General features: G+C 42.9%; 1 protein-coding gene across 1 annotated transcript; it reads left to right on the top strand.

Annotated features, from left to right (window-relative positions):
* The first annotated feature begins 3,583 nt into the window (after positions 1–3,583).
* On the top strand, positions 3,584–17,917 carry LOC310864201 (synaptic vesicle 2-related protein-like). Its single transcript, XM_083772790.1, has 16 exons — positions 3,584–3,656; positions 4,936–5,099; positions 5,445–5,530; positions 6,662–6,760; positions 6,900–6,971; positions 7,117–7,241; positions 10,583–10,646; positions 10,765–10,890; positions 11,040–11,168; positions 11,842–11,915; positions 13,100–13,176; positions 13,819–13,923; positions 14,329–14,440; positions 14,650–14,731; positions 14,822–14,911; positions 17,336–17,917. The coding sequence occupies exons 1-16, from the start codon at positions 3,592–3,594 to the stop codon at positions 17,555–17,557; spliced, it is 1,692 nt and encodes a 563-aa protein (XP_083628916.1). The 5' UTR covers positions 3,584–3,591; the 3' UTR covers positions 17,558–17,917.
* Positions 17,918–23,948: the final 6,031 nt, after the last annotated feature.

Raw genomic sequence — 23,948 nt, 5'->3', positions numbered from 1 at the left:
CCCCCACAATGACATGCATTCTGCAGACCCCCATCTGAAAATATTTTCTGCTTGGGAAGATTTATGAAAATGTTTCGAAATAGCCCATCTACAAGCTCAAAATGGGCAGTAATGGGACTCATTGTGAGCTTGTAGATAGGCTATTTTCAAACTGTGGAGCGCCTGAAACTTCCTCAGACCACACTTTGAGAACCACTAAAGATATGATGAAAATAGTATTGTAAATCTGATATAATATAAAAAAGCCTGCATTATGAGTGCATATAGATTCTGTTCTTACCTAGGAACAAATCACAGCTAAGAAAACCTGGTGTAGGCCAAAATCTTCTTATAACTTCCTAAGTAGGTCTAAGAACACATTTCCTCTCGAATGAGTGAAGTGATGTCATCGAGAGACGAGAGATTATGTAAGGGATAATGTATGGCTGAGTGAGTGGTCATTGTTTATAGATAAATCACTGACAGGCTGATTAATCACCGCTTATTACACAGCTACTTAATACATAAATGGATAAATTGACCCCAAACACAACAAAACAAGGCATTTCCTTGCTTGGTAAGGAAGTATTCCATAAGTGTCGCGCTGGCCAGCATCTGCCCAGCTGCAGCACAGTCGGAAAACAAGGAAGTGAGTTGATCAAATAGAATACATTTTCGGGTATACTGCTTCGTCTATTTCTCTCTCAAATGTTTTCAAAAACATTTCTGAGAGCAATGTTTAGCTGTAAATAATATTGTGTGTGTATGTTTACAGTACATGGCTGTCATGTTGGAAACAGCAGTAAATCGGCGAAGGGCAGCAGGTGCGCCGAGGGTTTCATTAGGCATTGGTATGTTATAGAGTTATCAATAAATAACAAACCGCTGATTTGGCGATTGACCAATCAGAATCAAGCATTCAACCAAGCCGTGTAATAAACATACAAAATACATTATAGTCTGCTCATACCACTGTATAATTATCATAAAACCCATAATAATCATAGCACATAGCCTAATAAAGTATTTTATAATGACCTCATAGTATTGCAATACTTCATAATTGCTGGACTTGTTTGACCAAGGATCATTTTTCCCCACAAAGGGAGAACGAGATTAAATTCAAACTTCCTCTGTAAGTGTGTGGTGGGTGGAAGTCTGAGGTTTTATGTATAAGAGCGTGTGTGTCAGTTTCTTTAAGAAATACTTAAATTTTGGGCCTTTGAAAGCAGTGACATCTAGGAAATATTTGTTTTCTGTGCTACGTATTTTATTGTTTATTGTTTTATTTACGTTTGTGAGGTTAGGATTACGGTTATGGTTATGTTTATTCATAGTTTTTTTATTTAGGTTAAGGTTATGGTTAGGTTTAGGCATAACCACGGCCATCAGATTGAAATATCAGACTACATGCACCCACTCACAGATAACCTGCATCCAGACAGTCGCATCAGAGCAGGAGTCACTTCCTGGCGGCGCAGGCCACTTTCCTACTCAATCTGTGGCCCAATCCCAATGGCCTCCCTCAAGCCCTGAGCCCTGAACCCTCATTGACTTTATAGTGACGTCAGCTGTAAGTGCTTGAGGGTGAGAGGCTGCAAGGGCTCCACATTGTTGTGAAAGAACTGGAACAGCACTTTGAAGTCCGCCATTCATGACACTTTGCAACACTTTATACAAACTGTGCTTATTCACAGCCAGTCCTCCAGTGCTTGGCCTATATTTATACATGTCTATCACGTCTATTTTAGTATTTAAGCTGATCGTTTTATTATTAGTTTCATAAATACACTTTCCTGTGTGATAGGGGCTGTAATATTCATATATAATAATATTGTAAATTTCATTTCCATATTCTTTTACTTTGCTCATTAGTCATTTCCCTTATTATTATTATTATTATTATTATTATTGTTATTAAATATATAGCCTATCCTTCCATTCCGTGTCCCTTTAAGAACAGTGAGAAAGCACTATTGTGTTTGTTGACATTCTAACCACGATAAATAACTAATTTGCATACTTAAATGATTGACGTTCGGAGGATCCCCCTCATTCCCCTGGTAACGCTATGACTTTGGCAATTTCTTTGCCAAAGTCAGCATCGATGCTGACTTTGGCAAAGGGCACATACAGTAAAGGGGCGGCGCTGAGCCCTCACTGACTTACCGGTTTCAAATGGGACATCCCTCAAGCCCTCGCAGACTTCACATGAACGTGCAGCTAAGTCAGTGAGGGCTCATTGAGTCAGCAAGGGAGTGGATTGGGATTGGGCCTGTGTCTCATACGAGGGCTGTGGGCAGTTCAGAGACCCGTCCTCCAGTGACATCATCGTTAGGCAGATATTTTTAGATTTTATTATCGTGAGAACGATGGCTTCCATTTTCGCATTGCAACTTTTCAGGACTAGAAAGCCTGCAGTTTCTATTAGCTTGGATTCCCCATCGATGATCACTGGAGGACGGGTCTCTGAACTGCCCACTGTCACGGTCCGTGACATGTGTTATGTTTTCTAGTGTTCCTTGTTCTTAGTTTTAGTTGCGGTTTTACTTTTCTGTTGTGCTCTTGTGATTTTTGAAGTATTGTGTGTTCTTGGTTTCCTAGTTCCAGTTTGAGTTTTACCTTACCCTTGTGTGCTTTTATTTTGTAGTTTTGTTCCTAGTGTTTCCTGTCTTCCCTGTTACTGTTTGCCTGCATTGTCTAACCTGTACTGTTAGTCTTTGTTCCCCACCTGTGTCCTCTTCCCCCAGTCAATCCCTGTGTTGATTTTCAGTTGAGTTCACCTGTGTCCTTGGTCCCTGGTTTTTCAGTTCCTTTGTCAGTTCATCAATGTAAGTCAGCGTGTTTATTCCTAGTACCTAGTAGTTTCCTAGTGTTTCTCCTTGTGTATTCTTGCTCCCTCGTGTATTTAATTCCACTATTAAAACCTCTTGCATTGTACTTAGCCTCCGTTTGTCTGTCATGCACTTGGGTCCTATCTCTCCTTGTCTCAAACCATGACACACACAGCCCTCCTATGAGACACAGACCGAGTAGAAAAGAATGGTGCCATTTTATCATGATTATTACTGAGGAGTCGACCAATTATATGAAGATAGGTTGAAAAATGGCGAAGTGGTCCTTTAATTGATATTAAGCTCCACCCATGTGGACAAAGCATTTCCGGTTTTCTGTCCGACACTGCAAGCGTGGGTGGAGCTTCATTTCCATCCAGCTGTTTAAAAACTAGTTAGTAACACCTGCTCTAAGTTGCAACTTGCATATTAGTGAATCTACTGTGTGTACCCATTCCAAGACACAAACGGGGGCACATGCAGCCAGATACTGCTGTGATAGCCTCAGGGGATCAACAAAGGTCAATCTAAATTCATGTTTTATTTTAAAGAGTTTGACATCTAGTTTAACCATTTTTTATTTTTTAACCAGGCCAAAAAGTTATTTCTTCTCAGATGAGCTATTTTGCATCCTTTGTTGTCCTCATAACTTGAGTCTTTGTTTACTGCGACTCCACCCATGGCTCAGTCCCAGTAACCTGAGATCACCTGGCAGGTTTAACCAGATCACTACAACCTCAGTGCAACAGTTTTGTGTACACATCACTCTTCAACAGACATGATGAGCAACTGGAACAGATCAACCAAGTTCGGTTACAAGCAGTGGAGAGACCCAGAAATAAGGTGTGTAAATGTTGTTTTTAACTGAGTAAATATCGGTCCATGCAGGACAAGGAAGCCGCTTAACTGTATGTCACATTGTATTTAGAACAGTGCAAGGTAGTAGGCTAACAGTAAGTAGCTGTGCTCTTGATATTACTTAGGCCTACTAGCTGTGTTGTGATGACCTTTAGTTAGTTACTGTAGTTGTAGTGTTGTGATTACTTTACTGCTGCTGTACTGCTGTGAATGTGATGACTTAGTTGACTATGGTAGGCCATAGATGCAGTGTTTGTGATGATGTTTACTGCTGTCCAGTAGCTAGATGGTCAAATCATCCATAGTCAGTCAGTGTTTAATCAACTCAGACGGTGTAGTACAGTACTTGAATCCCTTTTTACACCCTCAAAGTTAATTTCACACTGAGGATTTTACTGTGTGTTTTGTAGCTCAATATTATGCACTAACAATGATCTCATTACAATATATATCCCCACTGCATGTCTACACTACATTATAAAGTCAATATTGACAGCACTTGAAATGAGCGGTTCTCAAACATTTTCATGTCAAGTCAAAGACCATGAACCAAAGATGGGACAAAGAAACATTTACAAATATTTTATGCCAGGCCCCCCATCAGAGAAGAGTTGTTGGATTAGATTCAGTACAGAATTGGGGAGACAAGCTATGCTTTGTATTGTCATACTCCCATTGGGCTAACCCTCTAGCTCATCGGTTCCCAAACCTTTTTGGCCATACACCCCCTGTTACCTCCCGACCTAGCTGACCCCCCCCCCCCCCCCACATGAAAATATAAATTGCATAAGCTATATAGAGACATATATTTCCTTTTTATCCACATATATGCACATTATATGAACCTGAATATGGCATAATATATGCAGCATAGGCTATATTCTGCATTACTTTTTAATATGTTAATATATTTAAAATACAACCATAGCACCACCATTAGACTTTTCATGTCGCGCACCCCCTAGAAGGCGCTTGCGCACCACAAGGGGTGCACGCACCACAGTTTGGGAACCACTGCCTAGCTTGTGAAACTAAACCCCATTTTGTCGGGGACCCCTTGGAAACCCCAAAGTGGGGTCCGGCGACCTCCAGATGTCCAGCTAAATTGTTGGTAGTTAACCAAATGGACCCTTTGAGGTCTGTCTCTGAGAGTGTAAATAAAAAAAACTTTGCGAACCGCTGACCCTACTTAACCCTGAAGAGTGTACGAAAGGAACCAAATGGATTTACATCACTAATAACGATGAGGTCATCCTGTTTGCAGTGTGGTGACATTCAGAGGTTCTGGAGACATTGTGACTCTGAATGATGAGGTCCAGGGCACAGATCATGAGATATGTACCGATACCACGAGCACTCATACCGACCCCCCGCAGATCCCCATGTCTGTGCCCGGAACGGGGCCTGATCCAAATCATCCAACCCAAGGTTTGTGGATCAATATTGATTTTACTGTCTATTGATGGCTACCTCAATGTATTGTCTGATTTGGCTCTGTAGGGTGGAAGCCTTGAATGTTGGCCTCCGTATAGAGGCAAAGAAAAATAAGGTCAAAATGCAGATCTACAAAAGCTCACAAGATCAGCCATTCCAGCTAGTTTTGCACAACACTGTCATGTGACTAGTATAAAATGGGTCATTAATTTATAAGGCATATAAATATTGCCAATAATATTCTTAAATTATGTATAGTCATGGGTAACATTATCTGTGTGGATCAATGTTGTATGATCAATGAATCACAATGTGTTATCTTTCTCCTGACACTTACAGGAACCCTTACAGTGGATGAAATAGTGGAGGCCATTGGGTTTGGGAAGTTCCAGTTTAAACTCTCAATGCTTACAGGACTGGCCTGGGTAAGAGACACTGTCATATACTGTACATATAGAGCGTCGCAGTCCCAATAATCAATAAACAATTTTTTTTGGGCCAAACAAATAATTAGAAAGAAGAAAACTCTAAAATAAGTGTTGTACCCTGCCCATTTCTTCTTTTTATTTATTTGTTCGGCCCAAAAAATGTGGCTCAATTCATGAACACAGCGTGCAATTTCCATGAAATTATGCATGCACATTCCCACTACAGAGGAAGAAATGCCACTTAAATTCAGCCTCATGGTTGCGCTATAGCAGGCCAAATGATGTTTGCACCTATCTGTGTACAACTTTGTATGTGCACTCCCTAGAGGCCAATGCCCTGATTTTTCCACAACTGCGTGTTATAGCGCCACCATGCGACACATTTCTTTACATTACTCGTACAGATTTTATCCATCCATCACGCAAATCGGTGTATGTACACTATATATCACAAACACTCCTATCCTCCTGGTGGAGAGCTGGGGCACTTTTTCTATAGTATTTCTATTTCCCTGCTCTTAATGGTTAATGATGGTTGTCTAATTGGGCTGAGAAATAATGTAGCAGAGCCTGAACACCAAGATAAATATTATATCCACATTCTAAAATAAAATATTGGTATCTGACTGAACTGATTTTAAGTTAAACTATCCGCTTGGTGGTCTTTACACTTTAATTGCACACCTCTGGTCTACTGTACTTGCATTGCACTAATGAAATGGCCTTGCTGCCCTCTGTCCTATAGAGGGTATGTGCATGCTTAAAGTGAATGGCACATCGAGTGGCAAAGCAACATGCAAAGTGAGTTTAACATGGTTTAACGTTGTTTAATGCAATCAGATAGGACTTTTCTGTTTGGATGTATGGGGCTGTCAAGGCCAGAAATAGTTTTTTGCCACTCGGTAGGCATTCCTGCATAACTTCCGGGTTTGATGATGATGTCACGCGCATACCCTCTATTGTAATAGTTACATTTATCATTGTTCATTTTGTTCATTGTAGTGGAGAATCAAATCTGACACCTTAGCTTTTATCAATAAATTAGCATACCTTTTTTTTGTTTTTGTTTATTGTTTTTCTTGAAACTAATTCAGAACTGCTGCATATTTGTGTTCTCTGTTACACTAGATGGCAGATGCCATGGAAATGATGCTCCTCAGTATTCTGGCCCCTCAGCTCCATTGTGAGTGGAGATTGACCGGCCTCCAGGTGGCTCTCATAACATCGGTATAAAGTCTCTTTTGTTATCGTTATATCTGTGTTCATGCCATCATTTCTTCATCGGATGTGAAAGTTATAATTTCAATAAATAATGATTTACCTACATTGTTTTTCATAACCACAATATGGTTATTATGTCTACCAGGCGGTGTTCATTGGGATGATGATCAGTTCCTCTATGTGGGGTAATGTATCTGACAAATACGGCAGGAAATTTGTGAGTCTCACATATTTTTGGCTTTCATATCATATACAAATATATTTAAATAAAGCACACATTTGATTCATATTTTTAATCATTGAGTTATTTTGGTTTTGATTAAGTTATAACGTTTTTATGTGTGCTTTTTTGTGCCAAACAGGGTCTGATACTGTGTATGGCATGGACTTTGTACTACGGCATTCTCAGTGCCTTGGCTCCAGTGTTTGGATGGATCTTAGTCCTGCGAGGACTCGTTGGTTTTGGCATTGGAGGAGCCCCTCAGTCGTAAGTTCACTGTCTCATTGGAGGAGCCCCTCAGTCGTAAGTCCACTGTCTCATTGGAGGAGCCCCTCAGTCGTAAGTTCACTGTCTCATTGGAGGAGCCCCTCAGTCGTAAGTCCACTGTCTCATTGGAGGAGCCCCTCAGTCATAAGTTCACTGTCTCATTGGAGGAGCCCCTCAGTCTAAGTCCACTGTCTCATTGGAGGAGCCCCTCAGTCTAAGTCCACTGTCTCATTGGAGGAGCCCCTCAGTCGTAAGTTCACTGTCTCATTGGAGGAGCCCCTCAGTCTAAGTCCACTGTCTCATTGGAGGAGCCCCTCAGTCTAAGTCCACTGTCTCATTGGAGGAGCCCCTCAGTCGTAAGTTCACTGTCTCATTGGAGGAGCCCCTCAGTCTAAGTTCACTGTCTCATTGGAGGAGCCCCTCAGTCGTAAGTTCACTGTCTCATTGGAGGAGCCCCTCAGTCGTAAGTTCACTGTCTCATTGGAGGAGCCCCTCAGTCTAAGTTCACTGTCTCATTGGAGGAGCCCCTCAGTCTAAGTCCACTGTCTCATTGGAGGAGCCCCTCAGTCGTAAGTCCACTGTCTCATTGGAGGAGCCCCTCAGTCTAAGTCCACTGTCTCATTGGAGGAGCCCCTCAGTCGTAAGTCCACTGTCTCATTGGAGGAGCCCCTCAGTCGTAAGTCCACTGTCTCATTGGAGGAGCCCCTCAGTCGTAAGTCCACTGTCTCATTGGAGGAGCCCCTCAGTCTAAGTTCACTGTCTCATTGGAGGAGCCCCTCAGTCTAAGTTCACTGTCTCATTGGAGGAGCCCCTCAGTCGTATAAGTTCACTGTCTCATTGGAGGAGCCCCTCAGTCTAAGTTCACTGTCTCATTGGAGGAGCCCCTCAGTCGTATAAGTTCACTGTCTCATTGGAGGAGCCCCTCAGTCGTAAGTCCACTGTCTCATTGGAGGAGCCCCTCAGTCGTAAGTCCACTGTCTCATTGGAGGAGCCCCTCAGTCGTAAGTTCACTGTCTCATTGGAGGAGCCCCTCAGTCGTATAAATTCACTGTCTCATTGGAGGAGCCGCTCAGTCTGAGTTCACTGTCTCATTGGAGGAACCCCTCAGTCGTATAAGTTCACTGTCTCATTGGAGGAGCCCCTCAGTCGTATTAGTTCACTGTCTCATTGGAGGAGCCCCTCAGTCGTATAAGTTCACTGTCTCATTGGAGGAGCCCCTCAGTCTAAGTTCACTGTCTCATTGGAGGAGCCCCTCAGTCGTATAAGTTCACTGTCTCATTGGAGGAGCCCCTCAGTCATAAGTTCACTGTCTCATTGGAGGAGCCCCTCAGTCGTAAGTCCACTGTCTCATTGGAGGAGCCCCTCAGTCGTAAGTTCACTGTCTCATTGGAGGAGCCCCTCAGTCTAAGTTCACTGTCTCATTGGAGGAGCCCCTCAGTCTAAGTCCACTGTCTCATTGGAGGAGCCCCTCAGTCGTAAGTCCACTGTCTCATTGGAGGAGCCCCTCAGTCTAAGTCCACTGTCTCATTGGAGGAGCCCCTCAGTCGTAAGTCCACTGTCTCATTGGAGGAGCCCCTCAGTCGTAAGTCCACTGTCTCATTGGAGGAGCCCCTCAGTCGTAAGTCCACTGTCTCATTGGAGGAGCCCCTCAGTCATAAGTTCACTGTCTCATTGGAGGAGCCCCTCAGTCTAAGTTCACTGTCTCATTGGAGGAGCCCCTCAGTCTAAGTTCACTGTCTCATTGGAGGAGCCCCTCAGTCTAAGTTCACTGTCTCATTGGAGGAGCCCCTCAGTCGTATAAGTTCACTGTCTCATTGGAGGAGCCCCTCAGTCTAAGTTCACTGTCTCATTGGAGGAGCCCCTCAGTCGTATAAGTTCACTGTCTCATTGGAGGAGCCCCTCAGTCGTAAGTCCACTGTCTCATTGGAGGAGCCCCTCAGTCGTAAGTTCACTGTCTCATTGGAGGAGCCCCTCAGTCGTATAAATTCACTGTCTCATTGGAGGAGCCGCTCAGTCTAAGTTCACTGTCTCATTGGAGGAGCCCCTCAGTCGTATAAGTTCACTGTCTCATTGGAGGAGCCCCTCAGTCGTATAAGTTCACTGTCTCATTGGAGGAGCCCCTCAGTCGTATAAGTTCACTGTCTCATTGGAGGAGCCCCTCAGTCTAAGTTCACTGTCTCATTGGAGGAGCCCCTCAGTCGTATAAGTTCACTGTCTCATTGGAGGAGCCCCTCAGTCTAAGTTCACTGTCTCATTGGAGGAGCCGCTCAGTCGTATAAGTTCACTGTCTCATTGGAGGAGCCCCTCAGTCTAAGTTCACTGTCTCATTGGAGGAGCCCCTCAGTCGTATAAGTTCACTGTCTCATTGGAGGAGCCGCTCAGTCTAAGTTCACTGTCTCATTGGAGGAGCCCCTCAGTCGTATAAGTTCACTGTCTCATTGGAGGAGCCCCTCAGTCGTATAAGTTCACTGTCTCATTGGAGGAGCCCCTCAGTCTAAGTTCACTGTCTCATTGGAGGAGCCCCTCAGTCGTATAAGTTCACTGTCTCATTGGAGGAGCCCCTCAGTCTAAGTTCACTGTCTCATTGGAGGAGCCCCTCAGTCGTAAGTTCACTGTCTCATTGGAGGAGCCCCTCAGTCGTAAGTTCACTGTCTCATTGGAGGAGCCCCTCAGTCGTAAGTTCACTGTCTCATTGGAGGAGCCCCTCAGTCGTAAGTTCACTGTCTCATTGGAGGAGCCCCTCAGTCGTAAGTTCACTGTCTCATTGGAGGAGCCCCTCAGTCGTAAGTTCACTGTCTCATTGGAGGAGCCCCTCAGTCTAAGTTCACTGTCTCATTGGAGGAGCCCCTCAGTCGTAAGTTCACTGTCTCATTGGAGGAGCCCCTCAGTCTAAGTTCACTGTCTCATTGGAGGAGCCGCTCAGTCGTAAGTCCACTGTCTCATTGGAGGAGCCCCTCAGTCGTATAAGTTCACTGTCTCATTGGAGGAGCCCCTCAGTCGTAAGTTCACTGTCTCATCCACTGTCAGTTTTCTGAAAAAGCTATGTTTCTATGTCAGTCGTTCTTCGATTTTTCAAAAATAGCAGACCTACAAGCTCGTAGCGCGCCACTCGGTGGCGCACTATGAGCTTGTAGATCTGCTATTTTTCAATAGCTAAAATGGGTTAAGTAATTAATTAAAATATTTCAAATTATCTGGTAGGCTATATTATTCTAACTAACATTTTAAATGTAATGTCATGGTACAGCCTTTTTATACCGAACCAATACAGCACTGGCTACACTGGAGTATCAGAGTTGTTAAGAAGATAACAAAAAAAAAAACATATTCTTTTGTTTAAGGGTGACACTATACTCGGAGTTTCTTCCTACGAAGACAAGAGGTACCTGCATTATGTTGATTCAGGTATTGTGATCCATAATACTCCTTTTAATTTATTTTGTTGTGACAGTTTGGCTTGTTGATTTGGCTTGTTTGCAATGCAGTAGTGTAATGAATCCCCCCCCCCCCCTGTACATGTCAGATATTCTGGGCTCTGGGTGCAGTGGTTGAGGTACTTCTGGCAATTTGGGTAATGCCCACTGGTGGTTGGCGTTGGCTACTAGGCTTGTCCACTATACCATTGATGGTCTTTGTAGGCCTCTGCTTTGTAAGTATTATTTTTTTGTTTTTGTTTTGTTTTGTTTTCTTAAACAGATCATTGCTTTGCATCTCCCAGCCACTTGCTGAGGGAGGGCGTTCGGTCTGACCGACATTCCTGACAAGAAAGTTCACTTACAGCTCTATATCTTTACACAGTGGCTTCCCGAGAGTGCACGTTTTGATGTACTAAGAGGGAACAGTGAAAAGGCGGTGGCGACAATGAAACGTATTGCATTGGACAATGGCAAACCAATGCCCCAGGGGACCCTGGTTGTCAACCAGCAGGTGAGGCTATGAACATGTAGTCATATTATTACATCCTGAAAATATAATAAGAGTTGTGTAAAATTACATGTGTAATTGTATGCAATTACAATATAAAGCTTATTTGAATGATATAAGAAAAGAGTAATAGCCTACAATAAAATAAAATGTATAAAATACCATACATATCCCATTGCCCAATAGGCCTATGACTTCTTAAAGATGTGGAAGAGCTTGTTGTTCAAGATATCTATCTGCAGACAACAAGGTTTTAAGCACTGCACAAACAAAGTTCGGAAAGGAAAATAAGTGCATTGAAGTTGAAGGTTAAACCGTATAAATGCTCCCTCTTCTCTCACCTTGAATTAGTCCATCACTGAAGTAGTTAAAGGGCAAGACTGAGTCTTAACTTGAATATTATGTTTGTTACTGTGGTTGAGCACCATTCCTATCTACATAACATGTGTCGTCTATTGTATATTGTAATGTATTGTACCTGTTTTATTTATTCATGGGGTTTTGATTATTGTTTGGACCCAATGTTTTATACAATTGTAGGCCTACTAACTAGCAATGAGTGCTTGCTCAGAATGGGTTGACTATTTCTGTGTGAGAGGATATTCAACATCGTCGCCATTACAATAATATTGAATGCTTAAATCAAATCATGGTGTTTTTCTTTTTGTATTTATAGCAAGAACGTGGAAGGATCAGAGATCTCTTTACACCACAATATCGCAGGACTACTCTTCTTCTGTGGTTTATATGGTAAGCACGAATAGCACATTGCCCTTGCTACATTCCTGCACGCAAGTTTCCCCCTGCCCTACTACTAGTAGTCAAGGAAAGCGCCGCCCACGCGGGCCGAACCTCACCTTCTAATATAAACACAAACCCCTGTTCTGCCAGCTGCCTTGCTAGCCTAGTGGACTGCTACGCCAGCTTGTAATACATGCTTCGCCCGTTCGTGCCCCACTGCCGCCACAACAGCAGACTTTTTAATAGTTTTTAGATTAAGGTTGGTGAGGGGTGCGTTAATAGTTTTTGGATTAAGGTTGGTGAGGGGTGCGTTAATAGTTTTTGGATTAAGGTTGGTGAGGGGTGCATTGAAAAGACTGGATTTAGGTTAGAGTTAGAGATAGGGTTAGTACTAGTCATAGAGTACTAGTAGGGAGCAGTATGGGTTGGCACCCCAGCCTGTGTCTTCCGTGAGGAAGAAGCCCAACAAACCCATGGTGAGGCCTTTAGGAGGGCCATTCAAGACTCAAGCGGAGTCTGCGGCACCACCAAGGGCAAGGTGGAGCCTGCGGAACCGTTGCGGCTCGAGAATCCACCATTCCTGAATAAAGTGCCTGGTGCTGGGAGTCTGGTGCAACGCACAGGGCCTGACCTGGTGAGAGCAGGAGTGGACCTGGTGAGACGTAGGAGGGGCCCGGACAGGAGGCAACCCACAGAGCCTAGTCCTTCCATGTGCCAGAATGGTACCTCCCAGTCCCGGAAGAGTAGTTCAGGAGGAACGGATTGTGTGGCCCTGGTTTTTCCCTAATGGGACTTATCGAGGGTAGCTACTGGGACGTAAGTCGGGACTTGATCACCCCGGCTGGGTCACCTGAGTGAGGGTTATGAAGTTGCGAGACCCGAAACCCCGATGACCTTGGGATACATCACTGAGGATACGTCCCAGGTGCATCCATTTATGTATGTATTTTGTTATATAGGCATAAACACTTCAAAAACGGTCCAAAACACAGCCCAGCGCTTCCTACTCCACTGACAACCAATCACAGCGCTCCAAATTCCTCGAATCTCGCAGCCATCCTAGGAAAAAAAAACTCGCTTCCTGCACATACGTCATAGCTGTTACCATATTTTGTTCTTTTCTGTCTTACCAGTGTCATACACCAATATTATTTACCAGCATTTACTAACATATTATGCCATTTTATTCTCAGGTTTGCAAATTCCTTCTCGTATTATGGGATAGTGCTGATGACTACTGAGCTGTTCCAAGCTGGTCATGCATGTGGAGGTCAGTACCCGATGCACCGTGGTTTTGTACACTGCAGTGGTTCCCAACCTTTTCTGGATGAGGGTCCACTTGAAAATATCAAACGTTTTTGTGCTTCTGGTCAAACTGAAATCAGTTTCCTTTTGGAACTTTCTAGACTGTCGTTGATATTTATGTTTGATATATCACAATGTAATAACTAGCTCTATATTCTGAATCATAGAGTGTTTGCTCACTATCAGGAATCTCCATGTCTGCAGCTCTTTAGTGAAAAGAAAATGCATTTTCAGTCTGGGATACCAATTTTATCCAATCAAGAGAGAGAACTCACACACAGGATACAGGATAAACAAGTGCAATTGAATCTGATGACACAGACTATCAAATTGAAGCTGATAAATGAGTACTCTCTCCCAATTGGCAGAAATCTATTTTGGTCATCCACATGTTTATTAAAGAGCTGGAGAGACTACAGCAATGATTGCTATTAGAAAATGTCAGTTAACCTATCTTTAATAAAATAACAAAATGAATGCAAATTAAATTGTTGTTGTTTGGAGTCAAAAATAGAACCTTTAATGAATCAAACTATCAGAATATGTCTGCTTCACGCAATCCCTGCCAAAATACAATTGTCCCCCTAACCCTAACCCTTCTTCATAGTTACCAGAGGTGCCAAGATTGAGCCAAGTTGTAACCTGGAATGCACATATTTGACGTTAGATGACTACAAAGACCTTTTATGGACCACGTTGGCTGAATTCCCAGGTGAAATGACAACAGAGCATAGAAATCTACACTGATAAAACAGACAATTTTGAGGAACTTTTACTTTAATTGAGTGATAGTTATCATACTATGATACAACGTTATAATATGTATTAGTCTACTCTAAGTTAAGCTACCCAGCAGCACATAAAGAAAAATGATCCGTCTCACCTTTACCAGCTGCATCATTCAAGTGATGAACACATGAATGCATTATTAAACTTCCAATAATATGATGAAAGGGCCATGTATAATAAGTCCTTTAAGTAGGCCTATATGGATGTTCTACTCCCCGGAGCATGGCCTCCTGCGGCGGGAAGACAGGTGCCCCCGTTACGTTTTTCTCAAGTTCACTGGTTTCTCGATTTCACTGTAACATGTATATCTTCTTCTCTTGCATTGCAGGGCTCCTTGTAACCCTTTTCGTGATTGACCGTATCGGCAGGAAGAAGAGCATGGCCATGTGTTTCATCATGTTTTCTCTGTGTATTTTACCTCTGTATGGCTGTATTGGGAGGTAAGACCCCCCCCCCCCTACACACACACACACACACACACACACACACACACACACACACACACACACACACAGTCACACTTTAGCCAAATTCATGGTATTCATGTATCACAGCTGATCTGTAAGCTCATATGGTATCGCATCCTTGATGCATTGTGAGCTTACAAATCGCCAATTTTTTGGTCTGCTTTCCCCTTTTATCAATCCAGGGTGGCTCTTACAATTTTCATCTTCATCGGCAGAGCCTTCATCACAGGAGGATTTCAAGTGGCGTATGTTTACACACCAGAGGTATTGTATTTAAATCATTGCCGTACAAGTAAAATCTACTCGTTAGATCCTTTATATTTGTCACCATGCTTTCTCTTCTCATTCCTTTAGGTGTTCCCTACGGAAATTAGAGCTGTGGGAATGGGAACTAGCAGTGGAGTAGGCAGGGTGGGTGCTCTGCTTACTCCTTTTGTGGCACAGGTAAGCATGGCTGACCAGCTGTATAGTTAGTGATTTCCAAATTTGTATTTTTAAAAGCGGCAACCCAACTTTTCAAACCATGTTCCCCTGTGCAAGTGCCAACATTGTTTTTGTTTTTTTTACGGTTGAGCTATGAGGGCGAGCTCATTCAGAAGGCGAGTTATTTCTGTTTGACTTTTATGCAATAACTCTCGTCAACCAGGGGCCTGGGGCCTATTTCACGAAACTTGGATTAGAGATTAAGCCGGGCTTTAACACATATCCTGGCTTAATATATCCTGGATCAGTGCTTAACCAGTTTCATGAAAGCTGGTTGATCTTGCCAGATTAACTTAACCAGTTAACCTGGATATGTTGAGGCTTGATTCGGTTTCATGAAAGTGATGCTACATTAGTTACCATGGAAACTAATGCTTTGGACTTAGCCTGAGCAGGCTAACAGCCAGGTTTAACCTAATCCTGATGTCTTTACTGTTCATTAAGCAGTCAAACTGATCACAAACCAATGATGTTTTCCAGATTTATTCAATTATTATGGGTTTATGTTGCCTTATTTGTATCGGTCTGCATTAAAGGACTAATTTAAGCACTATATAAAATCAAATAACCAAAATATATAGGCTGCACAACATCATGACAGCTTGTGAGCTTGTAGATCAGCTGCTTTTGGTGAATGTACCCCATGAATAGGTTTGCTGTCGTGCAAGTGCACGGTTAAGAAGAATTATTATATTATATTATATTATTATTTTATTTTTTTGTAAAAGTGAAAACCACTAAATATTACCATTACTCATTGTTTTACAACATATTACCATTGTAACGTTTCACCCACTACTAGTCCTACATACTTACACCTAGAAACCCCATTCAAACCTATTTAGGTTCATCCTACGGTGGACATGTGTGCCTGAAAAGGAATCTTTGAAATGTTTCATAGTTTTAGAAATATAGTGCTTTCAAATTTGAGACATTTATAGGCAGATAGTGGCACTTCAAAAAATCACTTTCACCTAGAAACTCCATTCACACTTTCTGTGGAGACACATGCTGGAACTTTTTACTTTGAAATGTTTTGTTTTAAACGCCCAATGCATTCTCAATAGCACAAACTTTGGCATGCTACATGAACCCATGACCCTCACCAGTCTGGCCCCTGTCTGGACAACAACCCCCTTCCCCAAAGGTAGCTCCCTCAGAGGAGGGAGTTATGGCCAAATATCACAATGCGACAATATCATTATGCTTACAATATTAAGAATTCTGTTTTAAGTTAATAGTAGTGGTAAAATGTAAACTATATTTTGGGGTAGTTAATCATTCAGTCTATCCACTATCAGTATTTATTTTAGAAGCTTAAGTCCTTGTATCAGTAAGTCTTGAATAGATTAGTAAAGATAATGAGATATACAGAAGGGGGCTGTAATGCAACTATTAAGGATGCAAACTGCCTTAATACCCCATGAAGAAGAAGGATCAGTAAATCTGTGTTCTACAGAATGGGTCTAGAGACAAAAAGCCAGACGGTCTATTAAGCCAGGCTTGCTGATCCCGGCTCGCCAAATCCCCAATTCTGAGCCTCGCTTGGCTTTAGTGGAACGGAATAAACCAGGCTGTAAAGATCAGGATTTAAAAAGCCTGGCTTTGGCCTAAATCCTGGATTAGTTAATCCAAGTTTCGTGAAACAGGCCCCTGTTTCACGAAACTTTGATGAACTAATCCAGGATTAATAATTATTCTTAACCGTGCACTTGCACGACAGCAAACCTATTCTGGGGAACATTCACCAAAAGCAGCTGATCTACAAGCTGTCATGATGTTGTGCAGCCTATATATTTTGGTTATTTGATTTTATATAGTGCTTAAATTAGTCCTTTAATGCAGACCGATACAAATAAGGCAACATAAATAAGTCTGGAAAACATCATTGGTTTGTGATCACTTAATGAACAGTAAAGACATCAGGATAGTTAAACCTGACTGTTAGCCTGGTCCGGAGCAGGCTACGTCCAAAGCATTAGTTTCCATGCATGGTAACTAATGTAGCATCACTTTCATGAAACCGAATCAAGCCTCAACATATCCAGATTAACTGGTCAAATTAATCTGGCAAGATTAACCAGCTTTCATGAAACCGGTTAATCGCTGATCCAGGATATATTAAGCCAGGATATGTATTAAATCCCGGCTTAATCTCTAATCCAAGTTTCATGAAACAGGGCCCAGTAATGGTCCCACATGACCACATGATCTAATGATCAATAGAAGAGCACGGAAACCACTTCAAACTACCGCAGTTGAGTTAGTAATGTTGTATTAAAATAGTCTAACACACACAATAGATTGCAGCTTTAAGATAATTATTTTAGTGATTGATTGACCGTCTATGTTGCAATTCACCGTCTGCTGGTTTTGACCGTATAGGTACTGCTCAGGAAATCCGTATATGCATCGTTGTCGGTGTACTGTGGCTGTTGCCTGCTAGCGGCTGGAGCGTCTATGTGTCTGCCAATTGAGACATCGGGCAGGTTTCTCCAAGAGACAAGTCAGTCCACAGGTGAACAGAACACGGACAGGACAAGCCAGGAGACCAATGGTACAGTGCCTGCTCCACACACCAGCAATAACATGGCACTGAAATCCTAAGACAAACAGGAAGATGTGTCAGCACATCGATTGAAGAGGATCTATCAAATTTCATCCCTATATCCAAGCTCTTACAGATGTCATATCTTGCTGGCCATTGACTTGAGTCTCCCCGGAGGCTGTACTTCTTGCCCCTCTTCACCAAATACAGTATATTAGCCACAGACAATCTACAAGGTAAGGCACTGTGAGCTTGTAGATCTGTTATTTTACTGAATGTTAGCATAATGACGCGGGCATGTCATTATAGTTTTAAATGCATACATAAAAGCTCACAGTGGAGTTGCGAGCATATCTAAATGGATAGAATTTGACGACAGGCTCATTAAGGATAATAGGCACCACAATTAAATGCTAAGCTGACACACTCGTGTCAGCTTGTTTTTATGTGCGTATGTATACAAAACAATACAAACAACCTCAGACCACATTAGTGGCCTTGATATTTGCAGATTATTTTATTAGTTTTATTGAGAGAACACACATGAACATTTTAAATATTTTCATTTTTTGTGATGCTGTACAGTATGTTATGGCTGTTATGCAGTTAAATTAAAGCAATATATTATATAATGATTTTGACATATTATTTGTGTGTGTGTAATAGTGTAAGCATGTGTGTGTGTGTGTGTATGTATGTATGTATGTATATATATATATATATATATATATATATATATATATATATATATATATATATATATATATATATGGTGTCATGTAAAGTGGGCCGTCAGGTAAAATGAACCAGCTAAGGTTTCAGGCTCCTATAGCTACTGTGTCTTTATTTATTTTACAGCCAATGACTCTTCAGCTAAAATGGGCCACCCATTTTGTCTGTAATGAGCCCCTCAATTATTGTAATTTCTGCATGCCTGCACCTGTGTGATTGTGTTGTGTAATTTCTATTCACATTTTTCCTGGGCTGTGTGTGCTCCAGTTCCTGTCGATTTGATCCAATGAAAGCCAATGAAACTGGTCAGATGACCAATGATATCCAATGAAATCAACAGGAACTGGAGCACACACACACAGGAAAAAGGTGAATACACTAAAGCTAAATTCCAATACCGCAACTTTCACACTCGCTCACTCTCCTCGCGTCCTCCACTCGCTCCTCGGCTCCGCCCCCAGCGAGGAGGAGAGGAGGAGGAGGAGAGGATTCGATGCGAGGACAGAGTGGTGGTCGAATTTTCCTATAGAATCGGAATGTACTACGCTGCATTTCAAAGCGACGGCACATTCCGCGATATAATGACGTGTATCAATTCAATTCAATTCAATTCAAAGGGCTTTATTGGCATGGGAAAACATTGCCAAAGCAAAAGTGGTGGAACAATACAGTGTCACACAGCTGGATCACTGGAACTCCGAACAGAGCCGTATACAGTCTACAGAATAGACAATTCATCATTTTGTGCATAGTATCGCGTTTCAAGCAGTGTTTTTGTGCCACATGTGGAGGAGGCGGACTTATGTCACTGGAGAAGGAAAAAAAACAAATACACGTGATGCTACAAGGCTGCCAGTCAGAGGTGGTTACAAATGTAAACTGCTTGTGTTCATATTTGGAAGCCTCTGCAATGTCCATGTGAGACGCCTGCAGATTGCAGGAATGCCCGAGCCGAGAGCTAAGGCAGTGCAAAACTTTGTTCAGCGTCTGTGTTAATTGGTATAGTCACCATATAAATGGAGGAGGCGATGTTTAGCTGTATCCGTGATCTGTATCCTCAAATACTTGTTGTTGAGCTTCCCAAGCCTGTGCTGTGCATCTACTACTGTTTGTGTTCAAGAATGTCTTGCTATATGTGTATGCTACTGTATGTTCGTATGTGCATGTGTCGTGTCACGTGCAGATGTTTATTTGTGTGCGTGTGTTCGTGCATGCACATGTCTGTGTGTCAGCAAGTGGGGAACAAAACAAACCAGGACTCTGTATTAACTATTACTATAACTATCACGTACATAGCTGGTGACTATAATATTGATATTAATAATCCTAATAAGAATGCTTTGATTGATGAATTTATTGATGTAATGTTTGGCATGAGTCTATATCCTCTTATTAATAAGCCTAGTAGAATAACATCACATTCAGCCACTATAATAGATACTATATATACTAACAACATGGAAAATAACATAGTGAGCGGATTAATTATTAATGATATAAGTGATCATCTGCCAGTATTTGCAATATATGATTGTAATTATATGATGTTGAAAGAGGAATCCCCTATTAGATATAAAAGAGTACAAACAGAAGGTGCTCTCAATGAATTTCAAAGTAACTTGTTATTACAGGATTGGAACAAGGTTTATGAGGCAGAAGATGTAGACTCAGCCTATAATTCATTTCTAAATATATTCATACAATTATATGATAGACATTGTCCACTTCAACAATGTAGGAATAAACCAAAACACCAGAATAAGCCCTGGATGTCAAGAGGACTGCAAAATGCTAGCAAAAATGTATAAAAGCATCCTTAAGGCTTTGGTACTTTATCACCTTGGTAAGGAATAATGTCCTAAATGGACACTTCTCTAATGTCCTCAACAACATCTGGTGTATTTTCTGTATTACCTCTAAGGTATCATGCATTTTCATTATTGCACATTTGAAAAATGGCAGTTGAAACGTGCAAGAGTGCATTACATTTTTGCACGCACGCACAGGCAAATAAAGCCTGGTGTTGCAATTATATTACAGTGCTGGTTAATTGATGGACTGATGGTTTTTATAATAACCTTTCAGAGAGCCACAGAAACACACACACACACACACACACACACACACACACACACACCCCTATCTGCATTGTTCTGAAGGTCTTTGGGGACAGAGCCAATCAGCCTGTTAATATCAGCATCTTGGTTTAAGCATATTAAACGGAGGGGGGGTTGACAGTTATGAAAGAGCTGTAACATTCACTGAGTAATAGAGAGAAATAGGAATGTACCGTTATGGCTTGTCTTTCCTACAAACAGTTGTTTTAATATTTGTATTACGTTTTTCAAATAAAAACAGACAGAAGGAAAATAAAAGTGACAAGACAAAAGTGCTGGGAGAGAAGAAATTGTAAATATCTTTCTTTTCAATGGAACTCCATGATGGGGTGTCAGTGGAGACCTCCACTTTGTAGCCATCCTGCCAATATGCAAGGGTCCTTACATTCACTGCCGGGACTGCCCAATAATAATGCAAAAAACATGGTAAACCTAATATCTTTCTTTCCACTGTAGCTAGCTTCCAGACACACTATCGTAGTTCTCAGAACCATAAAATGGTATGTCTGAGTTATACTAAAGAACTAAAAAGATATAAATGTCCTGTACCTGCGTCAGTAATTCTTCATACTATAACCAAACTGTAATGCAGACAAAAAGGAAAACACAAAACTGTTGCTTTTGAAATTAAATTGCAATATCTGATTTAAACTGGATAAAAAAAAGATCTATTAAATATTCAACCATATTCTAACCAATATTCCCTTTGTTATCACGCAGTGGGCTATGTTCCATTCTCTTTCAAATCTCAGGAAATCAGGTGAAAGTGTCTCCAGTGTCCTGTCTGATCTTTCCCAGTATGTCCCCCCATATTAAGCTCAGCTTCTTTGCAGTCCTCTAGCTGTTCTCCTATACAGCTGTGAATGCTGGACCCTGAAGCCTGCTCTACAGATGTCCCTGGACACTGTGCTACACCAGAACGCTATGTGCAGTACTGCATCAACCAGGATGAACATAATGTTACCAACAAGAATTAGGGGGCTACCAAGGGTGTGTGAGAAGAAGGTAGCAGGGAGAATGGGGCAACCAGACGGGTGTGGGACATGGAGATGTGGAACAGGGATTTGAAGAAGGGTGGAAAGTCCAGGTGGAGCGAAATGCCTTCACGACTGACGACCTATGTCGCGACGTATATTTTTCCGTCGCAACGTATATTCGAGTACGTCCTGGCGTAAATATCAATTCGTCCCGGCAGAACGGACTCGTCGCGGCTATATCTACCCGTTTGCGACCTAGTAGTTTGACTATTCTTTTACGTCGCGACAGAACGGGACACGTCACGGCTATATCTACCCTTCTCGACGTAAAAGGTAATTCGTTGTGGCGTGTGTGGACTCGTCGCAACAGAACGGAACTCGTCGCGGCTATATCTACCCTTCTCGACGTAAAAGGTAATTCGTTGTGGCGTGTGTGGACTCGTCGCAACAGAACGGAACCCGTTGTGGCGTGAGCTGGCCTCGTCGCGACAGAACGTGACTCGTCGCGGCTATATCTACCCGTTTGCGACGTAATGGTTGACTTTGTTATATGCCCGGTGCGCGGTGCCCTGCGCGGTGCCCTGCGCTGCCCTACGCCCACCGCGTGCACCTTGCCGGTCCGCCCTGCGCCCTGTGGCCTGGCACGTGTGCACGTGTGCCAGGCCACCGCGTGCACCTTGCCGGTCCGTGGAGCCCTTCGCCGTCCCCAGGCGACCCTGCGTTCCAGAGCTGTCACCCATGCCCACCGAAAATAGCAGATCTACCAGCTCCTCTCCTACATACGGGATGGCCCGACCCGCGTCTGTGGACCCCTGGGGGGGTGTGTGTGTGAGCGTCTGAGCTCCTATCTGTGTGCCTCCCCCCCCCCCCCACCCCATGTGGACCCTTGCAGGGGGGGGGGGTCGGGGGGTCCCCCTATGCACTTTGTGTAGATGCTGCGTATCGCCTCATACTGAAAAAATTACTATTTTACGCACGGCGCAAGGCAATATGTGATTACGATCGTCCTTCTGGGGGGGGGGGGGGGGGGGGGGGGCTGGCCTACACAATAGATAACCTACCCTGGCCAACACAATAGATAACCTACAAGGACATATGAATTTAATTTATATACACGGCTATATTAATTTAGCCGATCATCAAAGCTCACCGCGCTCGTATAGCGCATTGACTGTCTGTCTGTCTGTCTGTCTGTCTGTCTGTCTGTCTGTCTGTCTGTCTGTCTGTCTGTCTGTCTGTCTGTCTGTCTGTCTGTGTCTCAATGACTTGCCTTAGGCGGATAATATAGACTACAAGTACTTTATTAAAGTAAAGTAAAAGAGTGAGTTCTCATTGCGTTCTCTGCGTCGTAGCGCATGCAGATAGGCAGATAGGGGGGGGGGGGCAGTTCTATAGGCAAGGGCAGAAGGTTCCTATAACGACAGTGGGTGCGTGCCCACCTTAGAGTAGCCTATATATTTTAAGGCACCCGCCCCGCAACTTATTATTATTGGCTTATTATTTTGCCACCAGCGGAGTTGACGGTTGACGCCGTTGTCTAGTATAGACTATAGGCCTGTGCCAGGATGATTTTAAATAAATATGTCTCTGTCTCTGCGTCTCTAGAGCTATAACATATATACTGTAGCACACACACACACACACACACACACACACACACACACACACACACACACACACACACCACACACACACACACACACACACACACCGAGTACTAAGTATAAGTAGCATATAGGGTACGGCTCTAAAAACATTAAATACTGCGGGAGCATTACACTAAACAAAGTTGGATTTGTACATTGCAGAAACGTAACATAACGTAAGTGTTCTTATTATTGTCCGTCTGGGTTTTATAATGCAGTGTGAGTCCGCTCCGCGATAGCCGATCTGCAAGCTCACAACGCGTTGCGCTGATTGACAGTGCACGTGCAGCAGCTACTGTATAAAATTATATTTAAGTAGGCTACTTTTTTGTGTGACGTCTGTGTGTTATTGACTTCTTGTTCCTTAATGTGCAGGTTTATCAGAGCGATATAGTGCAGCTGTGAGTGAGTAGGCCTATAGCTGCTGCTGCTGCGTCCGTGCACCAATAGAGCGACCGCGGCAGCGGCACGTATGCTTGAAATATTAAATAAAAATATGTTGGGCTTCCGGGCGTCCGTTTCTGGACTGTACCAACGGGCTTAGGGCCGGACGGTCCCTTAACTCCACGGGCCCCTATATTTTAGTCCCGTGCAGGGCTCTAGTGTGTGTGTGTGTGTGTGTGTGTGTGTGTGTGTGTGTGTGTGTGTGTGTGTGTGTGTGTGTGTGTGTGTGTGTGTGTGTGTGTGTGTGTGTGTGTGTGTGTGTGTGTGTGTGTCGCATGCGTGCGTAAAGTTAGTAGGCTATCAGAAGCAGCAACCATGCAGAGCTATACCAATCAGATTAAATAGGCTATATGCCTTAAACGTTTGACAAGCAATATTAAAAATACAAATCCACAAGCTCGAAAACCACCTGACGGGCCGCCCAAACGGGTCCGGGGACCCCCGGGCGGTACGGGTCACCGTGGACCCTTGGGGATCAAGGGGGGCCACGGGTGTCCACGTTTGCGGAGACGCTGCCTTCATATTAGCCTACTT

Source organism: Protomyctophum parallelum (genome assembly GCF_964188405.1).
Source record: "Protomyctophum parallelum genome assembly, chromosome: 9".
Classification (NCBI taxonomy): Eukaryota; Metazoa; Chordata; class Actinopteri; order Myctophiformes; family Myctophidae; genus Protomyctophum; species Protomyctophum parallelum.
The sequence above is the reverse complement of the archived record's forward strand: the minus strand, read 5'-3'. Positions and strand labels throughout refer to the sequence as shown.

Excerpts from the sequence above, each read along its gene's own strand:
- LOC310864201 (XM_083772790.1), top strand. The coding sequence starts at position 3,592 with ATGATGAGCAACTGGAACAGATCAACCAAGTTCGGTTACAAGCAGTGG. Across the intron at positions 10,647-10,764 it reads CCTGCATTATGTTGATTCAG|ATATTCTGGGCTCTGGGTGC; the intron begins GTATTGTGATCC and ends TGTACATGTCAG. Across the intron at positions 14,441-14,649 it reads CTGTATGGCTGTATTGGGAG|GGTGGCTCTTACAATTTTCA; the intron begins GTAAGACCCCCC and ends TTATCAATCCAG.